The sequence below is a fragment of the Schistosoma haematobium genome, chromosome 2 (assembly GCF_000699445.3).
Source record: "Schistosoma haematobium chromosome 2, whole genome shotgun sequence".
NCBI lineage: Eukaryota > Metazoa > Platyhelminthes > Trematoda > Strigeidida > Schistosomatidae > Schistosoma > Schistosoma haematobium.
Window position 1 is genome coordinate 32,070,611 of NC_067197.1, and position 17,358 is coordinate 32,087,968.

The following is a 17,358-nucleotide window of genomic DNA, read 5'->3' on the forward strand; positions in this document are numbered from 1 at the left end:
AATGTGCAGTAGATAATGGGCCAAGGCCATACCGAGTTTTAAATTAAGATCAGGTTCATATTATATCACTGTTAGGTACTAAATTTATATGCCACAGTGGAACTTTGCTGATATCCATTTCGGAATACAGGTAAGTTCGTGCATTATCATAGCCTTGATATCGACTGGCTATTGCTATTATGACTGTAGTGGAGAGAGTGAAGAGACCCATGGAGTTTATTTGTTAACGTGGACGGTTAGTAGAAGAGTGACTCAACAGACAACTAAGTCGTGTTATTTTGTTTCGTCGCAAAATAAACTGCACATATTCAACTATGGATGCCTAATGTAGTTAGGAGTACTTCATCAGACAGATATCTTCCAGTGAAAAAAGTAAACATTTGTGGGTTTTCCATAAGATCTTAAGACCCCATTTATGCGCTTATGGTAAATGTAATATTTGGAGTCGTGCATACACATTTGCAGAGCAAAATACAGATCGAGATAGCTGGCCATGGGATGAGAAACTTCTGCAGTTCAGAATATCGTTTATTAGGTTAACAGTACTCCCAAATGCGACCTGTTTCAGCATTCAGTAAGAAGTGACATTCAGGTTCGAAGAAAACGGTTCATAACTTAAAGGCCCTATAAGAATATAAACAATAGATTCAAGAAGAGTATCATATACTCGTACAGACCCTACGTATTAATATAGAATAAACTAGTGCCTTGTCGTTCACAGTTGAAATTGCGACACAACGGATCATCGTCGAACAATCAGTTGAGTGGAACTTGTCACTATACATCAACTTCATTGACAATGAGAAGTCGGTTGAGTGTGGACAGGGGAATAATATGGAATTCCTAAGATTGTCGACATTATCCGGAAGTTATACGACCAACTACAGAGCAAAGTTGTGCATGAGTGCAGCTGGCGGATATAGTCCCAATAAGAACCGGAGTCAGACAAGGCTGCCCACTCTCCCCCTTCCTTTCTTCTGGTGGTCGAATGGATTGTGAAGACCACATCTGAGGGAAAGCACTTAATACAATGGACAGCTCAGAGTCGATTGGACATCGCAGATGATCTGGCCCTCCTATCCCAAATACACGAACAAATGCAGATGAAAACAACTAGTGTAGCAGCCTGTGCATAGTAAGCCTCAGTACACACAACGGAAAAAGCAAGATCCTCAAACAAAACGCGAAGAACACCAACCCGACCACATTTGATGGAAAAGTCTGGAAGATACGGAATCTCTCAAGTTGTTATTCTGAAGATGTTTATGTGCTTCAGGGTTATGGAAGACTGTGTGGCTTATTTAATTTTCCGGAGATGTAAGGAATTAGTAATGCATGCACCCTAAACAGCACATGATGGTGTGAACAACCAACTGAAAATATGAGATATCCAACCAAAGTTGCAGTGAAAAATGAATATTAGGATTTGAATTTATTTTACTGCGATGTGAATATACATTCATTGGGACAAAAAGCAAACTGCATAGTAAACAACTCTTTTTGTGACCAAAATTAAAACTGAAGTGAGTAACTGGAGAGATAAAGAATTATATGTTAACTGAAGAACAAGAATAAGATGAGGGGCTGGGATATTGTCCAGAAAAAACGTCTAAATGTCATTACTTCACTTGATTCACCGAGAATGAGCAAGTTAACATACATTGTAATCATGCATAAACTCATAAAAACATGAGTGACTGCATAAGTCGAAGCGATGTGGTTAAGTTGAAAGGAAGTGAAACTACAAAAAGAAAAGACAAAGACGTTTATTCAATATCCATCAGATCTTGATCCTGAAGATTGGAAGATGAGTTTGCGCTGTCAGGTCGACTATTTTGCATACAACCTTTAGTTATATAATGTGAAGATAAAGCACCATTTGAAAGACCATTTTCATCTGTTTCGGACGAAGAATCTTCTTGTTCTTCATCATTATTGTTGATCGTACTGTATATTTGCGTAGAGCCAACTTTTCGGCGTACGTAAACTAACACATATGCTGCACTAGTCTACAAGAAAAGATACACAAACGATCAAACAAATCACGTACACGATGTTAAACTGTACGTATTTATTTTATTTCAACACATACATAATGGTACAAAGAGGCATCAAATACATATGCGCCACACAAATCTCATTCGATATGTGTGAGGGCTGTGATACTGCCCGGGTGCCCAAATCGAAGCAGGTGGTTCTCTTAGGGGGCCACACCCCGAGCCTTCGACCTGAAGGTCTGATCCACAAGGCAGTGGAGCATCGTAAGGAGATGCAGTCCCATGGTAGCCGGTGACCAACAATTGGTTCATACGCCATTTGTTCCCGCAGGATACTGGAGCCCATGTGCACCTTTGGTTTGGAATCCGGTTAAAGCGCCGGACATTCGCTTTTCGTCCTCTCATTTTCGTAAACAACACCCCCACCACGAGAAGGCAGTGAGTAGAACTTCCCTGGCAGAGGCTATATACGCGTGGCCGTGCGAGAGCATTTCGAGAGGGAGAGCGGACTCTTCCCACTCTCGGCCGTACCAGGGCATTTGGGGGCCCTGTACGTATTGTAGACTAATGATGCTAAAATAGATAGAGTTGAAGTCTTTATAAAACAAACGTAATTTATTGTTTACATGGTACTAGGTCATCAAATGAAGAATTGTATTGTTTTGCTGTTTAATAAATTGAAGAGGTTCAACCCTAGAATATGATATCCAAACATTATACACATTAAATGTCCTTAATGCAAATAAGATAGGTAAAAAGCCTAGTAGTAACAACAACAAAAGTTAATTGAAACGAAAACTTTAAAAAAACACATACAACTTACTACAATTTTGGAAGGATCACATTCTCGTGTTGAAGAATCATCGAAAAAGTACCATCGATTAGTGTGAGCGTTTAAAGCAAATGCTGTATAATGACCTCCACCCAAATATCCCATATGATTGCTTACAGCTACTAAGTCATAGATAAACTTCTCGGCTGGTTTCTTTTCAAGTACGCGTGAAGTCAAATTTAAGCCACTAGTGTATTTGTTCAATCAGATTTTAGCAAAGTAAAAATACATTTAAAATAGAATAAGACTGTTAGAGAAATTTATCCAAGATAATTTTCAGAATCATGTGAACAACTAATGATAATAATACGCTGTAATAAACTTCAAAAAATAAAACACCAGATAAACAATACGAAATCAACTATTTTATTCATACTCAACATTCTAGTAAATGAGAAGAGTGAAAGTGGTAAATAATTAGAGAGATCCCCTGAAGAACAATGCAAAGAAATACAAAAATGTATTATAAGAATTCCAATTGAATTCTAGCCTGAAAACACAATATAAAACAATTAATATTTGTCAAATGATATACAGATATGAATAATCCTAATCTATAATTATTTGGAAAATAAGTATACCGTAATTCAAATGAATTAGTTTAAATTATGTCTTAACTTTACAGCTAAACTGTATTATCATATGTAACTTAAGAAAATCACCTTGTTATTTATTATTATTAAGAAAAATAACATGTGAATGAATATTTCAGTCATCCAGCTACAAAGTAGGACCAGGCACATACATGCATCGGTCCAAGTTGCCATACCGCATTAGCACAGCAAGATGAACACCGGATTCATAGGAGTAGTTACGTCAATGGTGGTAATATATAAAAAAAGATTGCATATAAAGATATATTACAGGAAGAAAGAATTAGTTCGTAGAAAGAAAGATATGTATCAATTTTAATCTCTTAGTTTAAGGTGAGATAGAGAGTGTATGCACCGACGCCATTGTGATCGATTCTGAGCCATATCACCCAGAGTCTCCAACCATTGGTTACGATAGTCATGCGGACCCCAACCAAGTAGTCTGCATCTACCAATATGGCTCAGACCAGAAGTTAGTGACTTCAAGCACTGATGCCACGTTTTGGTTTGGTCGCCTCTAACTTTCTTCCAACCATGAATGAACATGTAGATAAATAGAGCTGGGGAAAAATGAATAAAACTACAAAAAAACAGTTGAAAATAAATACGTTGTTTTGTTATATCCTGCAATTTCGGTTATTTATTTACTCTGAAGAAGTGGCTTACATTTAGTCATAAAGCGTCAGAAATACAAATTTTCTACTCATTGTGATATAACAAAAATATAATCATTATTAACTTTCTATACAATGCTCAATTTATTTGAAACTATCAAGTTCAACCTAGGCATTGATACTATATACGAAATAACAGGTTTGTAAGACAAAACATGAAAATAATATTTCAAGAACGTTAAGTTTGATTAGACTCCCAAGAAATAAATTAGAGAAACATCCAAATATGGTTTCTTCAACTAGGCGTGAGATAAAGTTAACTAAAATTCAGGTTGACTAAGGAATTGACGACGTTGTTTACAAAGGTTTGGGAACTAGAGAGTGTACCAACGTCATGGAATGAGTCGATAGTTGTCCCTATCTTTAAAAAGGGTTCACGTCGTTCTTGTAACAACTATCGGGGGATAAGTTTACTTCCGATTGCGTCCAAGCTATTGGCTTCCGTCATTCTTCGTAGGTTGTTCAAAACCCGAGAAAGATTGACTCGCGAGGAGCAGGCTGGGTTTCGTTCTGGTCGAGGATGTATTGATCATATCTTCACCCTCCGCCAAATGTTAGAACACCGTCATACTTATCAAAGGCCAACAATCGTAGTGTTTCTTAACATCAGGGCTGCCTTCGATTCGTTGGATAGGACTGTTCTCTGGGATTGTCTATTGAAGAAGGGTGTGCCTGAGAAGTTTATTAACATCCTAAAAGCCCTATATAAAAACACCTCAGGCAGAGTGAGGGCATACAACCACCTCTCTCCATTGTTCCATTCGAGCAGTGGGGTTAGGCAGGGTTGCCCAATCTAACCATTCGTCTTCAACTTTGCCATCGATGACATTCTGGAAACAGCTCTGATGAATGTAAGTAATGGTGGTGTGGATCTGTTGCCTGGAGAAAGACTTCTCGACCTTGAGTATGCGGACGATATTGTTTTACTGTGCGATAATGCCCAAGGCATACAATCCGCACTTAATCAGTTGGCAATCAGTGTCCGTAGGTATGGTATGTGCTTTGCACCTTCGAAGTGCAAAGTACTTCTACAGGACTGGCAGGATTCTAATCCTGTACTCACCCTGGACGGTGAGCAGATAGACGTAGTCGAGAAGTTCGTGTATCTGGGTAGCTGCATAAGTGCTGGTGGGGGTGTGAGTGATGAGATCAATGCACGAATAGTGAAAGCCAGAGCGGCTTATGCCAATCTGGGCCACCTTAGGCGCCTTCGTGATGTTAGTCTGGCTGTAGAAGGTCGGATCTACAACGCGTCGGTGAGAGCAGTTTTGCTCTATGCTTGTGAAACCTGGCCTCTCCGAGTTGAGGACGTTAGACGACTCTCTGTGTTCGATCACCGCTGTCTCCGAAGGATTGTTGACATCCAGTGGCAACACCATGTCAGTAATGCAGAGGTTCGGCATCGTGTGTTCGGGCACAGGGATGATAACTCAATTGGTGTCACCATCTTGAAACATCGACTTCGGTGGCTTGGACATGTTCTACGAATGTCATCCCAGAGAATTCCACGTCGTGCATTATTTGCCGACTCTGGGACTGGTTGGAAGAAGCGGAGAGGTGGTCAGTGTATGACATGGTGTCGTGGTATGAAAGAAAGCTGCACGGGACTGGCTTCTGTCGGTCCTTCACGACTCCCTGGTTGGGGTCCGAGAGATGGTGCTACACAGTGGCTAGAGACGTTATCAGATATGGCTCGGAATAGAAGCCAGTGGCGATCCTGCTGTAACCTTCTTTTACTTTCTTCATAAAAAGTGGTTTGTGTCTCCTTTACCTGAAAGATTTCTTCTGATTGTACCTTTTCGTTCCGTCGTTACTACCACACTACCTTACTCCAATCTCTTCGTCATTGTTCTCTTTTTCTTTTGCGTTCCTTAGTTTTTTTTTCTCTTTCTACTTCTCTTCGAATTCTCATTGTTTTGTGTGGCGCATATATATTGGCGCTCTCTTGTACCAATATTTATGTGTTCAAATAAATAAATAAATAAAATTCAGGTATACATAATCTTGTAGCCACTATACCTATTACATGAGAATTACACATCCTGTGGTGTGCTACTTATGTCGACATAAGTAGTATATAACCCTACTTAAGAATAGAATGTCTGGCACCAGAAGGTTGAGAAAATCGAGGAGGAAAGAATAGGAACAGAAATCAATTGGTATGGAAATACAAGAACAATTAAGCTTGAGACAATTAATAAACATTTAGCAAATGGAGCATTGAAGTATGGTTTTTCCATTATATCAAGTATTTCTGTAATTCTGTGCTAAACATAAAGATCGGCTGTCCTCACCTGTGTTCTCCTTCACTACAATACAACCTTAGTTACTAAAGGAAGAGAACACACAGTAAGGTGCACGAGTATATGTAATCACAGCTTGAATAACACTAGAAACTCACAATAAAATTAACTTACGTTAGTGGGAATTCCAGTAAAGTATCGATTTTATCATGAAATCGTAAATGAGATCGGAAACGCTTTAATTGTACTACAAGAACATCAGGAAGTTTCCATAAATCAAATTTCTTTGTAGCTGGTTTCTCCGCTTTGCAACGACTACAGTACCATAGATCTCTTGAGCCTAATTGTTCTATGTCAGTAAAACGTTCGAAACAATCTGAAAGTTTCAGAGTTTCATTAAGTCGTGTGACAGGATGTTGTTGTACATGACTTCGAATGTCATTGAGTCTACGTCGTATTTCTAAACTTTGACAGTCTAAAATGATACTATAAACGTCAGAACCTGGAGAGGAAACAGAATTTGAAAAAATTATATATATTACAGCGTTGTTTTAGAGAAACTTTATCAAAAAGGAATAAAATAAATAGATCTACACCAAATTGATTGAGAAATATCTGACTAGATGGCAGAAATTGTGCTACATTATATCGTTACACATGGCTATTGACATTTCATAGTGGTAAAAGCAACTCACATACTTGTACCAATTGTGAGTAATCTTTAAATAATGATCATACAAACTTTCTACGTGCTGCACATAACAGGGAACGGAAAAGCTATAATAAAACATTTTAAGTTATCCTGCTGTGCAGGAAAATCTATAAGTAATGATTAACCAAAGCAAGCGGTTCCAATTACCGGCTAGATCACTAAATACAAACAAACAATTCATAAAATTAATAGTGAAGGAAAAATACCACAACCATTGCTGATATATATATATATATTTCACAGGTTGAAATCATGAGTCAGTTGAAGCTAGACCACCATCGAAAACCTGGAAGCACTGGACGGCCGTTTCGTCCTGGTATGGGACTCCTCAGCAGTGCGCATCCACGATCCCGCACCACGCGGGGCTCGAACCCAGGACCTACTGGCTTAGTGGTCTAGTGGTTAAGTGCTCGCGCGCGAAGCCAGAAGTTCCCGGGTTCGAGCCCCGCGTGGTGCGGGATCGTGGATGCGCACTGCTGAGGAGTCCCATACCAGGACGAAACGGCCGTCCAGTGCTTCCAGGTTTTCCATAGTGGTCTAGCTTCAACTGACTCATGATTTCAATCTGTGAAATTTCTAAAAACTCTCCACAAAACCCATTCTGATATATATATATATATATATATATATGATTGTGATTTGGAAAACAAAACCAGATGTTAAATTATCATATGATTCTCATGAAACGGAAAAACAAGGTAGGGCTCATATAGATGCAGATTGGTTTTGAAGTGAGAAATTATAAATTGAACTATTTGGTTAACTCAATTTTTAACCTAGTACTGAACTGCTTAACAAGGTTGTTACGTTTTTACTTGCGTAGTATTCCTTGACTAATACTGAACGTCAATAGACCTGACACAGATCATAAAAATGAACTACGGTCAAGATATATTCTAAAGAACATAAATATCAAACAATAAGCAGTAAACAAGAGTGCATAAAATACATTTGGGAAACCATATTAGCACCTTCCTGATGTATTTCAACCTAACTACACTTCAAAAGAGTTAAGATATTTCAGATTAAGTAAAATACAGACCACATAAAAAGTAACAATTCTGCAAAGTAACTAAAACTGGAAAACATTGGAGATATTAACAACTGGCATGATAAAAAGACATAGATCACAGTGAATCGGAATGATTCCTGAAGGATGCTGTAATATATGAAGTTTGAAAAGAACATACTAAACATAATGCTAAACGTTGACTTTCACAAACAGGTTAATAAATGTTAAAATTAGCTGGCATAGAGCACTAATGTACCCATTCCTTTACTTCGTATGCATTAAAAATGTGCAAAAACAATCCATAGCACAGTCTGAATATTAAGTCAAAATTATTTAAACGTGAATAAAAATGTTCACTATGATATTCGAAATAGCGAGAAGAAAAATAAATAACACTGGTTATTACAAACTGATACACTACAATTTGTGAGTAGAAGTAACATTTATCAAAAGTGATGTCCCAGAAAATCTGAAAAACCCACATACATTTCAATTATGTAAACATACTACATAAAGTGTTACGTAATTCTTGTATTGCTTTTCATAATCCATGTATAGTAAATCTGAAGAGTTTAAGCACAGCACTAATGGTAAAGAAACTTCTATCCATTAACGCAAGTGAAAATTCGACTTACAAGGGAGAGATATTAAAGCATTTTCTGATTCAGCTAACCAATCATGCCCTCTAGTATCCTTCAGACATAAACGTCCTTTGAGTAATGAGACTAAATTGCCCATTTTACCTTCAGTAGTTCGTTTCGATTGATCAAAGAGATCAGTTGAGGTTGTATGAGATTTATCTGGATGGGAATTACTATGAAAGTTGCTTAGCGAACAAGAAACAACTGAGTTATCTGTATTTTCGTCCTCTAACTTTGATGTGTCACTGATCGGTTCACTATTTATACCAATAGCATGTAAACGGTCAATAATGTGTTTGATAAGTATATCTTCCGAGACGGTAATTGTCATTCCTGTAACACCATCATTTATTGGCAAACTAATATAGACAGGGAAGTTGATACCCTGGGCAATGCTGAAACAGGATTAAAGGGAGATCACCCGTAAAATTCATATTAAATGACCCTAATAATAAAAATTTATTAAATGATCCGAAACAAATTCTACAACGAATACTCTGTATTTTTATCCATACAATCACTACGGAGTTGAGATTTATTTATTTAAGTATTCGAGTACTAAGTTGCAATTATGGGCTCCTCTGGTGTATTTATCCGATTTACATAAAACAACGAAACGAGAGGGTTAATATGGTTGTGACCGTCATTGATATACAAAGTTACATAATTACTGGGTGGTACCACATAAGTGATGGAACAACTATTTAATAGTTTATCTAGGTTGTAGTGTTTACTACGCAAAGCCCACGTGGGATATTCTAACTTCTGGACAGACCGACTTGTTAATTCTTTTTGAGCCACATTTTGACCTTGTTAATCATTCACTTATTAAAACTGATTGCTTTTATATGAGCGTATTTGTGGGTATTGCTTATCCTAATCATCACCAGTCTATAATTTATTTTTGTCTAACTATAAATATTGAGTCACACTTGATCAAATCGAGTTTGCTCACTCACCTTCTCCGCGTCGCTTAGCTTTCTCCACTTCATTTCTGATTGTCTGTCCGGATCAATGAGTGTACGGAATATACACATTCAAAATCCATTCTCGTATTGAACTTATTTCACTAACGCGATTTAAGTCAATAAATATATACGAGGGTAGCCGAGATGTACATTTCGATAACCTCATGGATAATATCATCATACCACTACAAAAGTAGTAAGCCCCAATTCGAAGTAAACACAATTTGCAAAACTATGCAGACGATGAACATCTCGAACTCTATGCATCCGATAAACGGACCAAGTGGCTGACTTAATCGATGAGTAACTCAAACGATTCAATCTTTAATCTGATGCATTCAAGGAAGCCAGTACAACAGCATAAAATTTTCCTGCTCGAAGTGAGTTTATTCCCTTTCATCGTATTATTTTTGCCCCATTATTACACTCATTCACGTGGCTTATGTCATTTTTATTTTACCGTACCAGACACTACAAGGTTATATCCAGATGATGATAGATCACTGGCACAATAGGAGCCCATTTTCTTTTGAAATGGTTGCTTTGATCGTAGTGTACAAATTGATGAGGTTGGAATCGAACTTTAAAGAAAACAAGTGTTTTAAGGTAGTTAATAATGCCATAATAAAATCTATTGACCAAATATATTTTGAGGTAACACTTAATGATGACGTTTCATGAATTCACTTACTTATCATTTGTCCAGAGTACAGGAATCGGGAAACCTTCAGTCAGTTCATAAACGATCGGGGAGGCATACCTTGACCGATCTACAGATTTGTTTGGTATATAATACTATACGAACAAAAATAATAAAATGTTTCAAAAAGGAGAATTTGATACAACAGTAGTGATTGTTACATTAATAATATATATTATACTGAAGCTTATTTTCTCGAGGTTTTCACTCAAACCAGGATTAATTACAGATTCACTGCCTGGACGTCATATCGTTCTTTCTTAACAACATAAACATGAAAGCTGCCGAGTGTTTACCACTTCAGAAGCTGGTTTTAAACTCGCTCCGCTTAATTCAGTTTGAAAAGTAAAATAATAACATTGATCTGTATATAAAATAGATATATGGCTAGTGCCACTACTACTCCAGTGTAGGTTTCAATAATATGTATTGTACAATAACTGAAACATAGTACGGGACAACAGTAATCTACACCTGAAAGGTTCGTCTTTTCTAAACTTATTTATCAAAAGGACTAACAGTTTTAAATTCGACGAATCAAGTGTTTTCAACTTGAAGTGCATTCGTCTTGTTGGTAATTCTCCAATTATGTAATAGACTGAGTTTGCTTTAATATGTTTGTCGATTGGTGTTTGCCTAATGACTATCGGATTTTTTGTTACGATTAACTTGATTACAATGGATTTTAATAACAATTTACCTGACAGCCTGGAAGAGGTGGACGCTCTTGTTCTAATGCTTCAATAATATTTTGACCACAAGGTATTGTGGAAAGTGTTAACTCTAATAGAAGAAGTTGGGATTTATTGGATGCCCACGGCCAAACATAAACGCGTACCGAATATTTGTATACTTCTTGTATAGGCAAAATTAATGAAGCAAATGGATCAAAAGTGACTGATTTCCTTTGACAAGTAGGACAAATTACGGTGGATTTCAGCTGGCCGTGGAAAAGATCTACAATGATGGAATCATTTCTTGACTTGTAATACTCCCAGGCTTCATTTGCAACTTCCTTGTGTAGACGGAAGCATAAGATTTGAAGAATAGAGGTAAAAAGTGAATTAAAACAGCAGATGATTAATTAAACGAGTAAAAGTTTTAGAATCTACTTTGCGTTTTTATAGATATGCTATTCTTTTGTGAATTATTCAACTTCTTACTTTCAAATTCCAATTAAACTAACTCACATTGAATGTAATTCATATCACAGAATGACTAATGACGCACAACTATCGAAAACTGGGAAGCTTTTTGTTTCAGCATGAGATTCCACAATCTATTCAAGTCGGACAATCCAATATCATGAAGGTCCTCTAGCTTAAAGTTCCTAGATCTAGTTTCACCAACATTGATGGAAAGGATCTTAGTTTTTTTGCTTTTAATCTTGATGTGGGCGGGGGTGACAATTTAGACCGATAAATACTTTGCTGGGTTTCCCATAGTTTATGGTTAATAGACTTAGCTTTGAGGTTACGAGTTGTTAGCCAATAAAATAAAACGTTAGCCTAACCTCTAGTCTAGATCAATTTTAAATAGGGATTTTAAGATTACAAAGTGTGGAATTTCTATTGAACGCTTGAAATATCAAAGCATCATTGAAGGCTTAAATCACTGCGACTGTTAAAAAATCAGATGTATATTTTCTATGTCGGATGTGTGAGTCAAATTGTGAAGAAAAACCTCAATTAACGAAATGTTAGTCAAAGAACTTGTTTAGAGAACGTACAAACTAGAAATCATGAGGCAAAGGATGTGACGGATCTGCTTTAGCGATTGATATAGATATAGTGGTATAAAACCAGAATAAATTTAACTCCAATTGACTTAAGAATTGACAAAGCGAAAACTATAATCAATAAACAAAACATGGTAATAGAATAAACTTACAATATCCGGTCTGCCATCGGAATCTTTCACTTCTATATAAGGCTTGGAGTGTATTCTATTCAAGTCCTCATGAAGTCCATCCAATAAGAATACAAGTAGTTCATGAGTGTCATGTTGAGCATATCCAGAAAATTGACGAGCAATACGTGCAATTTCAATCTAAGATTTAAATACAAATCAATATATATATATATATATATATATATATATATATATATATATATATCACAATAGACAACGAATGGTAGTAAGTCAAAACTGATCTTTTGATTCAAATGGCGACACGAAGTTTGTGAGTAAATGGAGATCAGCTGAAAGGAACTTGAAAGCTATTAATCAGAAACTACAGATCATTGCCAAATTTCAATGGCAAAACCGTTTGTTTATTAATAAGATCGTATAGAAAATTCAGTAGATCCAAAATGACTGATAGTTAAAATAATAGTAACTTAGTAATCACAAATTACATTAGATGGTTAAGTAAACATATCACAAGCTATAATTTCGGATGAAACATGTAGCATTTAAGGAACAAGTAATGTTCTAACAAGAAGGGATGCATCGTAAGGACAAGAATAAATGATTATTAAAATTCAGATCAAATGTTGAGAAATAACTGCAGAAACTTGATACTAAAATGTACATAAATAGCACAAATATTTGAGGGGTTTCGTTACTTTGGCAACTGGAATTTCTTACTGTTATTAGTTTGCACATTTGCACAGAAAGTTATTCAATGAAAAACCACATGACCATTAATTAATAAACTTCACTTTGGATAGCAAATCAGTGAAACTAATAATTTACCTACCTGAAAATGTTTTAGAGATTTGCCTAGGGAAACAGATGTTATTTAATTATGATGTATAGAGTGAAGTTGGATAAAAGCCTAAGGAGCAGATGGATTCGAACAACCTAATTTATACAACGTTGAAAATTAGCACAATCATAGACTCATATTCCAAACAACCACTGGTCGGTAATAAAACGACGTAAGTAAAATTAAGTTTAAATAAACACATTAGAACATTCTATACAATAATAATATAGAAGCCATACAACAAACAGATATCAAGAAATACATACCTTAAACTCACGAGGCACAGCATATGCTCGCGTCCCCGACCACAGCTGCTTAATGAGATCTGCGTAAGCAATAGCAATTCTTCCTTGAGATCCAAGTGGATTACGTATATTTAGTTCTGACTTCCATTTACCACTTAGGAAGTAACTGGTTAATGCAGGAACATTGGACATACACTGAAGAGCACTATTCATAAAACAGGTATTTCCCAAGTTATTGAGACCACAAACTCCTGGTACTAAAGGCGGACTGGACCCATGTAACGACAGCATCTGAGATTCAGGTTGAGATCCTATAGAGTCATTCGACTTCAAACGTGAACTATTTACGCATTCAAAGAAGAATAGTATTGATACAATAAAAAAACAAACGTGAGATATTCATTTATTAAGTAATAAATAAGGCTAGTTATTAAGACTAATATGAACTCAGAATAATATATATTTAAAAAATTCTATCTTTACCGCACTAAGCGTAACAAACTTAAATTAAATGCATCATCTGTCCTGAACTTTAAAAAAGAAAAACATTCAGACTATTAACTGCTTAATCACTTTATATTTGAATAAGAGATAAAACTAAATTCCTATCAGTATATTTAAAAAATCAATATGTTCACTAAAGTGCAATAGGCCTGTTACATACATTTTACAGTTACTTAACCGATGATTCGAATAGTTTAGTTACAAAACCAGTGGTCAGTAACTTGTAAACAATACTGATTTAATGTCAGTGGGTCAATTCTAAGTAACAAATGAATAATAAAGGAAAATCAGAAAGGTTAAAATCATATACAATGTAGGCTGAGCAAAAACTGTTTTAATACTTACTCACTGCGTATTCCATTTCTAGGTTCCAGATGAACAAAAATAACCTGAGAGAAAAAAACCCAAGATTTATAAGCATAAGAGGTTACTTGATTAATACACAAGTATTTTACAGCCGTTGGAAGTGGTTTACTACGAGCTTTAGTGACACACAGTATATATCCATTTTCGTAGACCATAAGAAATAAAAGCTGTTGTCGGATCCAAGATCTTAACTAATCAATCAATAGGGTTTTTTGTGAAGCAGTTTGATGGCTGGTAACTTGCAACTAGATCCTTGACTTACTAATACTGTGCGAAATCCCATACAAATATTTGAAACCACTTAGTCTATGGTTTTGTTAAATTAGTAGTACTGTGAATCAAATAATCAGATCAGTGTATTTATTCCTAGTGGTCATGTTGCACAGTCGCATGACAAAGTACTATGCAATGATTCTTTTTGGTTAGACATAGAATAGATGGAAATAACTGAATTTCATATTTGGACCAACTATAGCTCCTTGTCTACTAGATATAGTTTTGTACACCTGTAGCAAGCCAAGACACGTTCACGATTTGAGCTATATTTATTGGGTTGAAGCTACAGACACCAACTTGATATCAAAAAAATATGTAGGGCAGGTTTGGAACCCGTGACAAGCGGGATGAAAGCTGAGTCCAGTATGAGCCGAAGCTCTACATGGAAAGTAGCAATATAAAGAATTGAGACGACAGGGCAGTCTACCTAAGAGTTGAGCAATATTTCAAAGTTGGAGAAAACAACAATCCCACCCCAGTAGTGTACCTGACTAATATAACAGAAATAAATAGTGTACACCATTAGGTGGTCCGTAAATAGAAGGCAACAAGTATTCCGTCTTGTTTTTAGGAGTTAATTACATCATGTAAATGGTTTAAAATAAACAGCTTGTTTGACTTAAGATTACTGCTTTGAATATTTGTTAGTTATTGACTAATTTGATCAGAGTTAGTCATTACTAGGATATTCTGAAACAAAACCAACGATCACGATCTCTAAACAAACATAGCCTCGATAAAGTTATCTGCATTAACTGGAGCCATCTTTCTTAATCCCATTAAAAACACAATAGAATGAATATAAAAACCAAGACTAACTGTAGATTACAAGGCACGTCAATCTAAAAGTCGACAGATGGTAACGGGTTCTACACGTTAAGATGAACATTAATGATAACGTTTATGGGGCTCAAGAAGTAAGTTTCCGACTAGATCCCGAAAAACAATGAACGCTGAGGGTACATTGTCAAAGCAACTTCCTATATTAAACGGAATTGCTAAAACCTGGAACGAACTTAACGCATTACTGCTACTATTATATATTCTGGTATTCTTGAAATGAATAGAAAACTACAAGGTGCCAACTACCTAAACCATATCACAATTGGAAATCGAATATATCGGTCTATAAAATATGCTCTTTGAAGCCATGATTACTAAGCGAAATGTTCCTATCTTTTTTACAAGCAGCAAAAAGCTCACTGAAATTTTACTTTTTCACGCTCCAGGTTAGCTTCTTCTATGGTAGCATCTTCATCTTCTAATTCTTCAAACTCATTTTGCTCATTGTGTATTGATAAGTGAACATTCACGCCAGGTGCTGCTTTAAGATGTTGCGCGACTATCAGTTTAAGTTCTCCTGAAAAGTAATTAAGGGAAACCACCACATACTTATTGTCTGAAACTTGCAATATGTCCCTTCAAACAGGAAAGTGGCACTTGAATTTGGAGGATTTAAGTAAAATGAGTAGTGAGGTGGATATATTTCAATTTCCGCTGACTTTGGAGCTTGGATGGCACGCCGTTCGAAGACTGAAATGTCTGTGTGCGTACAACCATAAAAATCAACAAACAGCTTCCACACATTTCTAGGTATTAACGTGATGTCATTTTCTAAGAGCAAGTTCTCTTTTAATTTTCCATCACCTACGTTAATATAAGACATATATAGACAAAATCCTACATAAAATATCACTGTTATCAACTTTTCCTGGATACTCTTCCGAGGTTTCGTCAACCATCCCACTTTTGGAAACCGAGTCCACAAATTCCTCCCACTTCGTCCACCAGTTAAGAGACAGGATATACCTAGGATGGACAATAGCGACAAGCTAAACACGTTACCATAAGTCTCCTTTTGTTATATCTACATTCATTAACTCATCAACTTTGGCTTTTGAGTAGCGAAAGTGGCAGCACTTATGCAGGTTCTGAAAATAGAAGTAAATGGAACGTTTACAAGCTTTTGGAGAACAAATTTACAGGTAAACGGTAGATTTTATACACACATCGCCAACTTACTGCGAGACCATTCCTAACCGCAACTTTCTTAAAACAAGCGGTGAAAGTTGCAACGCTCATCATTGCTTAACAGAAACAAAGTCAGTCTTCAGTAATAAGGATAGGAGGTTGGTGAACCTGTATTAATCCTGACACATTGCTTTCCAGTGAAGGTCCAGCTTCTCCTTGAAAATATTCACTGATGGGGCTGATACCACTTGTTCGGGTAAGGCGTTCCAATCATCGACTACTCGATGAGAAAAACGGGACCCCACTTTAAGTTTATTAGATCGTGGTTTATGAACCTTCTTGCTATGACCTCGGAGATTATTAGTGCTGGAGGGAGCAAAAGATAAGACATATTAACACCCAAATCATAATTAAAGATAAGAAATGCCAGTATAAGGTCACCTCGTGTCCTACGATACGACAAAAGGAAAAGGTTTAGGCGTTTTAAACGTTCATCGTAAGAGAGTCTAGAAAGACCCTTCACTAATTTTGTTCCCACACGCTGGACACGCTCAAGGGAGTTAGTATCCTTTATCAGACACGAGCTAGCTGCTTGGATACAGTACTCTAAATGTGGTCTTACATATATAAGATATAAAATTCGAAACGTTTCCACGTCAAAAGATTTGAACGCTCAGCGAAGTGACCACAACCTTTGACAGCAGCTGCTTTGCAATGCGTAGTTGTTTTTAAATCATGACTTATTACTACTCCTAAATCTTTATGTTCTTGAGTACATGGTAGAGGTTAACCCTCATTAGTATAACGGTAACTATCACCGTGACCGATGTGCATTAGCACACTCTTCTTAGTATTGATTTCTAAGCCCCACTCTCGAGCCCATCCAACTAAATCGTCTAAGTCAGCTTGAAGAT

At 36.4% G+C, this 17,358-nt stretch overlaps 1 protein-coding gene across 2 annotated transcripts; it reads right to left on the reverse strand.

Moving 5' to 3' along the window:
- Nucleotides 1-1,144: 1,144 nt before the first annotated feature.
- On the reverse strand, nt 1,145-16,565 carry USP15_1 (Ubiquitin carboxyl-terminal hydrolase 15). 2 transcript variants are annotated; one of them, XM_051214967.1, is made up of 14 exons: nt 16,496-16,565; nt 16,319-16,404; nt 16,158-16,282; nt 15,866-16,120; nt 15,688-15,833; nt 14,177-14,220; nt 13,349-13,667; nt 12,263-12,421; nt 11,073-11,387; nt 10,364-10,467; nt 8,699-9,099; nt 6,514-6,841; nt 2,821-3,016; nt 1,145-2,009 (listed from the first exon to the last, which is right to left on the reverse strand). In XM_051214967.1, exons 1-14 carry the CDS (start codon nt 16,556-16,558, stop codon nt 1,767-1,769), a joined length of 2,784 nt encoding a protein of 927 aa, XP_051068153.1. In that variant the 5' UTR covers nt 16,559-16,565; the 3' UTR covers nt 1,145-1,766. The 2 variants fall into 2 exon arrangements, with proteins under 2 accessions (XP_051068153.1, XP_051068154.1); XM_051214968.1 differs by lacking the exon at nt 16,496-16,565 and having other exon boundaries at nt 1,422-2,009; nt 16,158-16,404.
- Nucleotides 16,566-17,358: the final 793 nt, after the last annotated feature.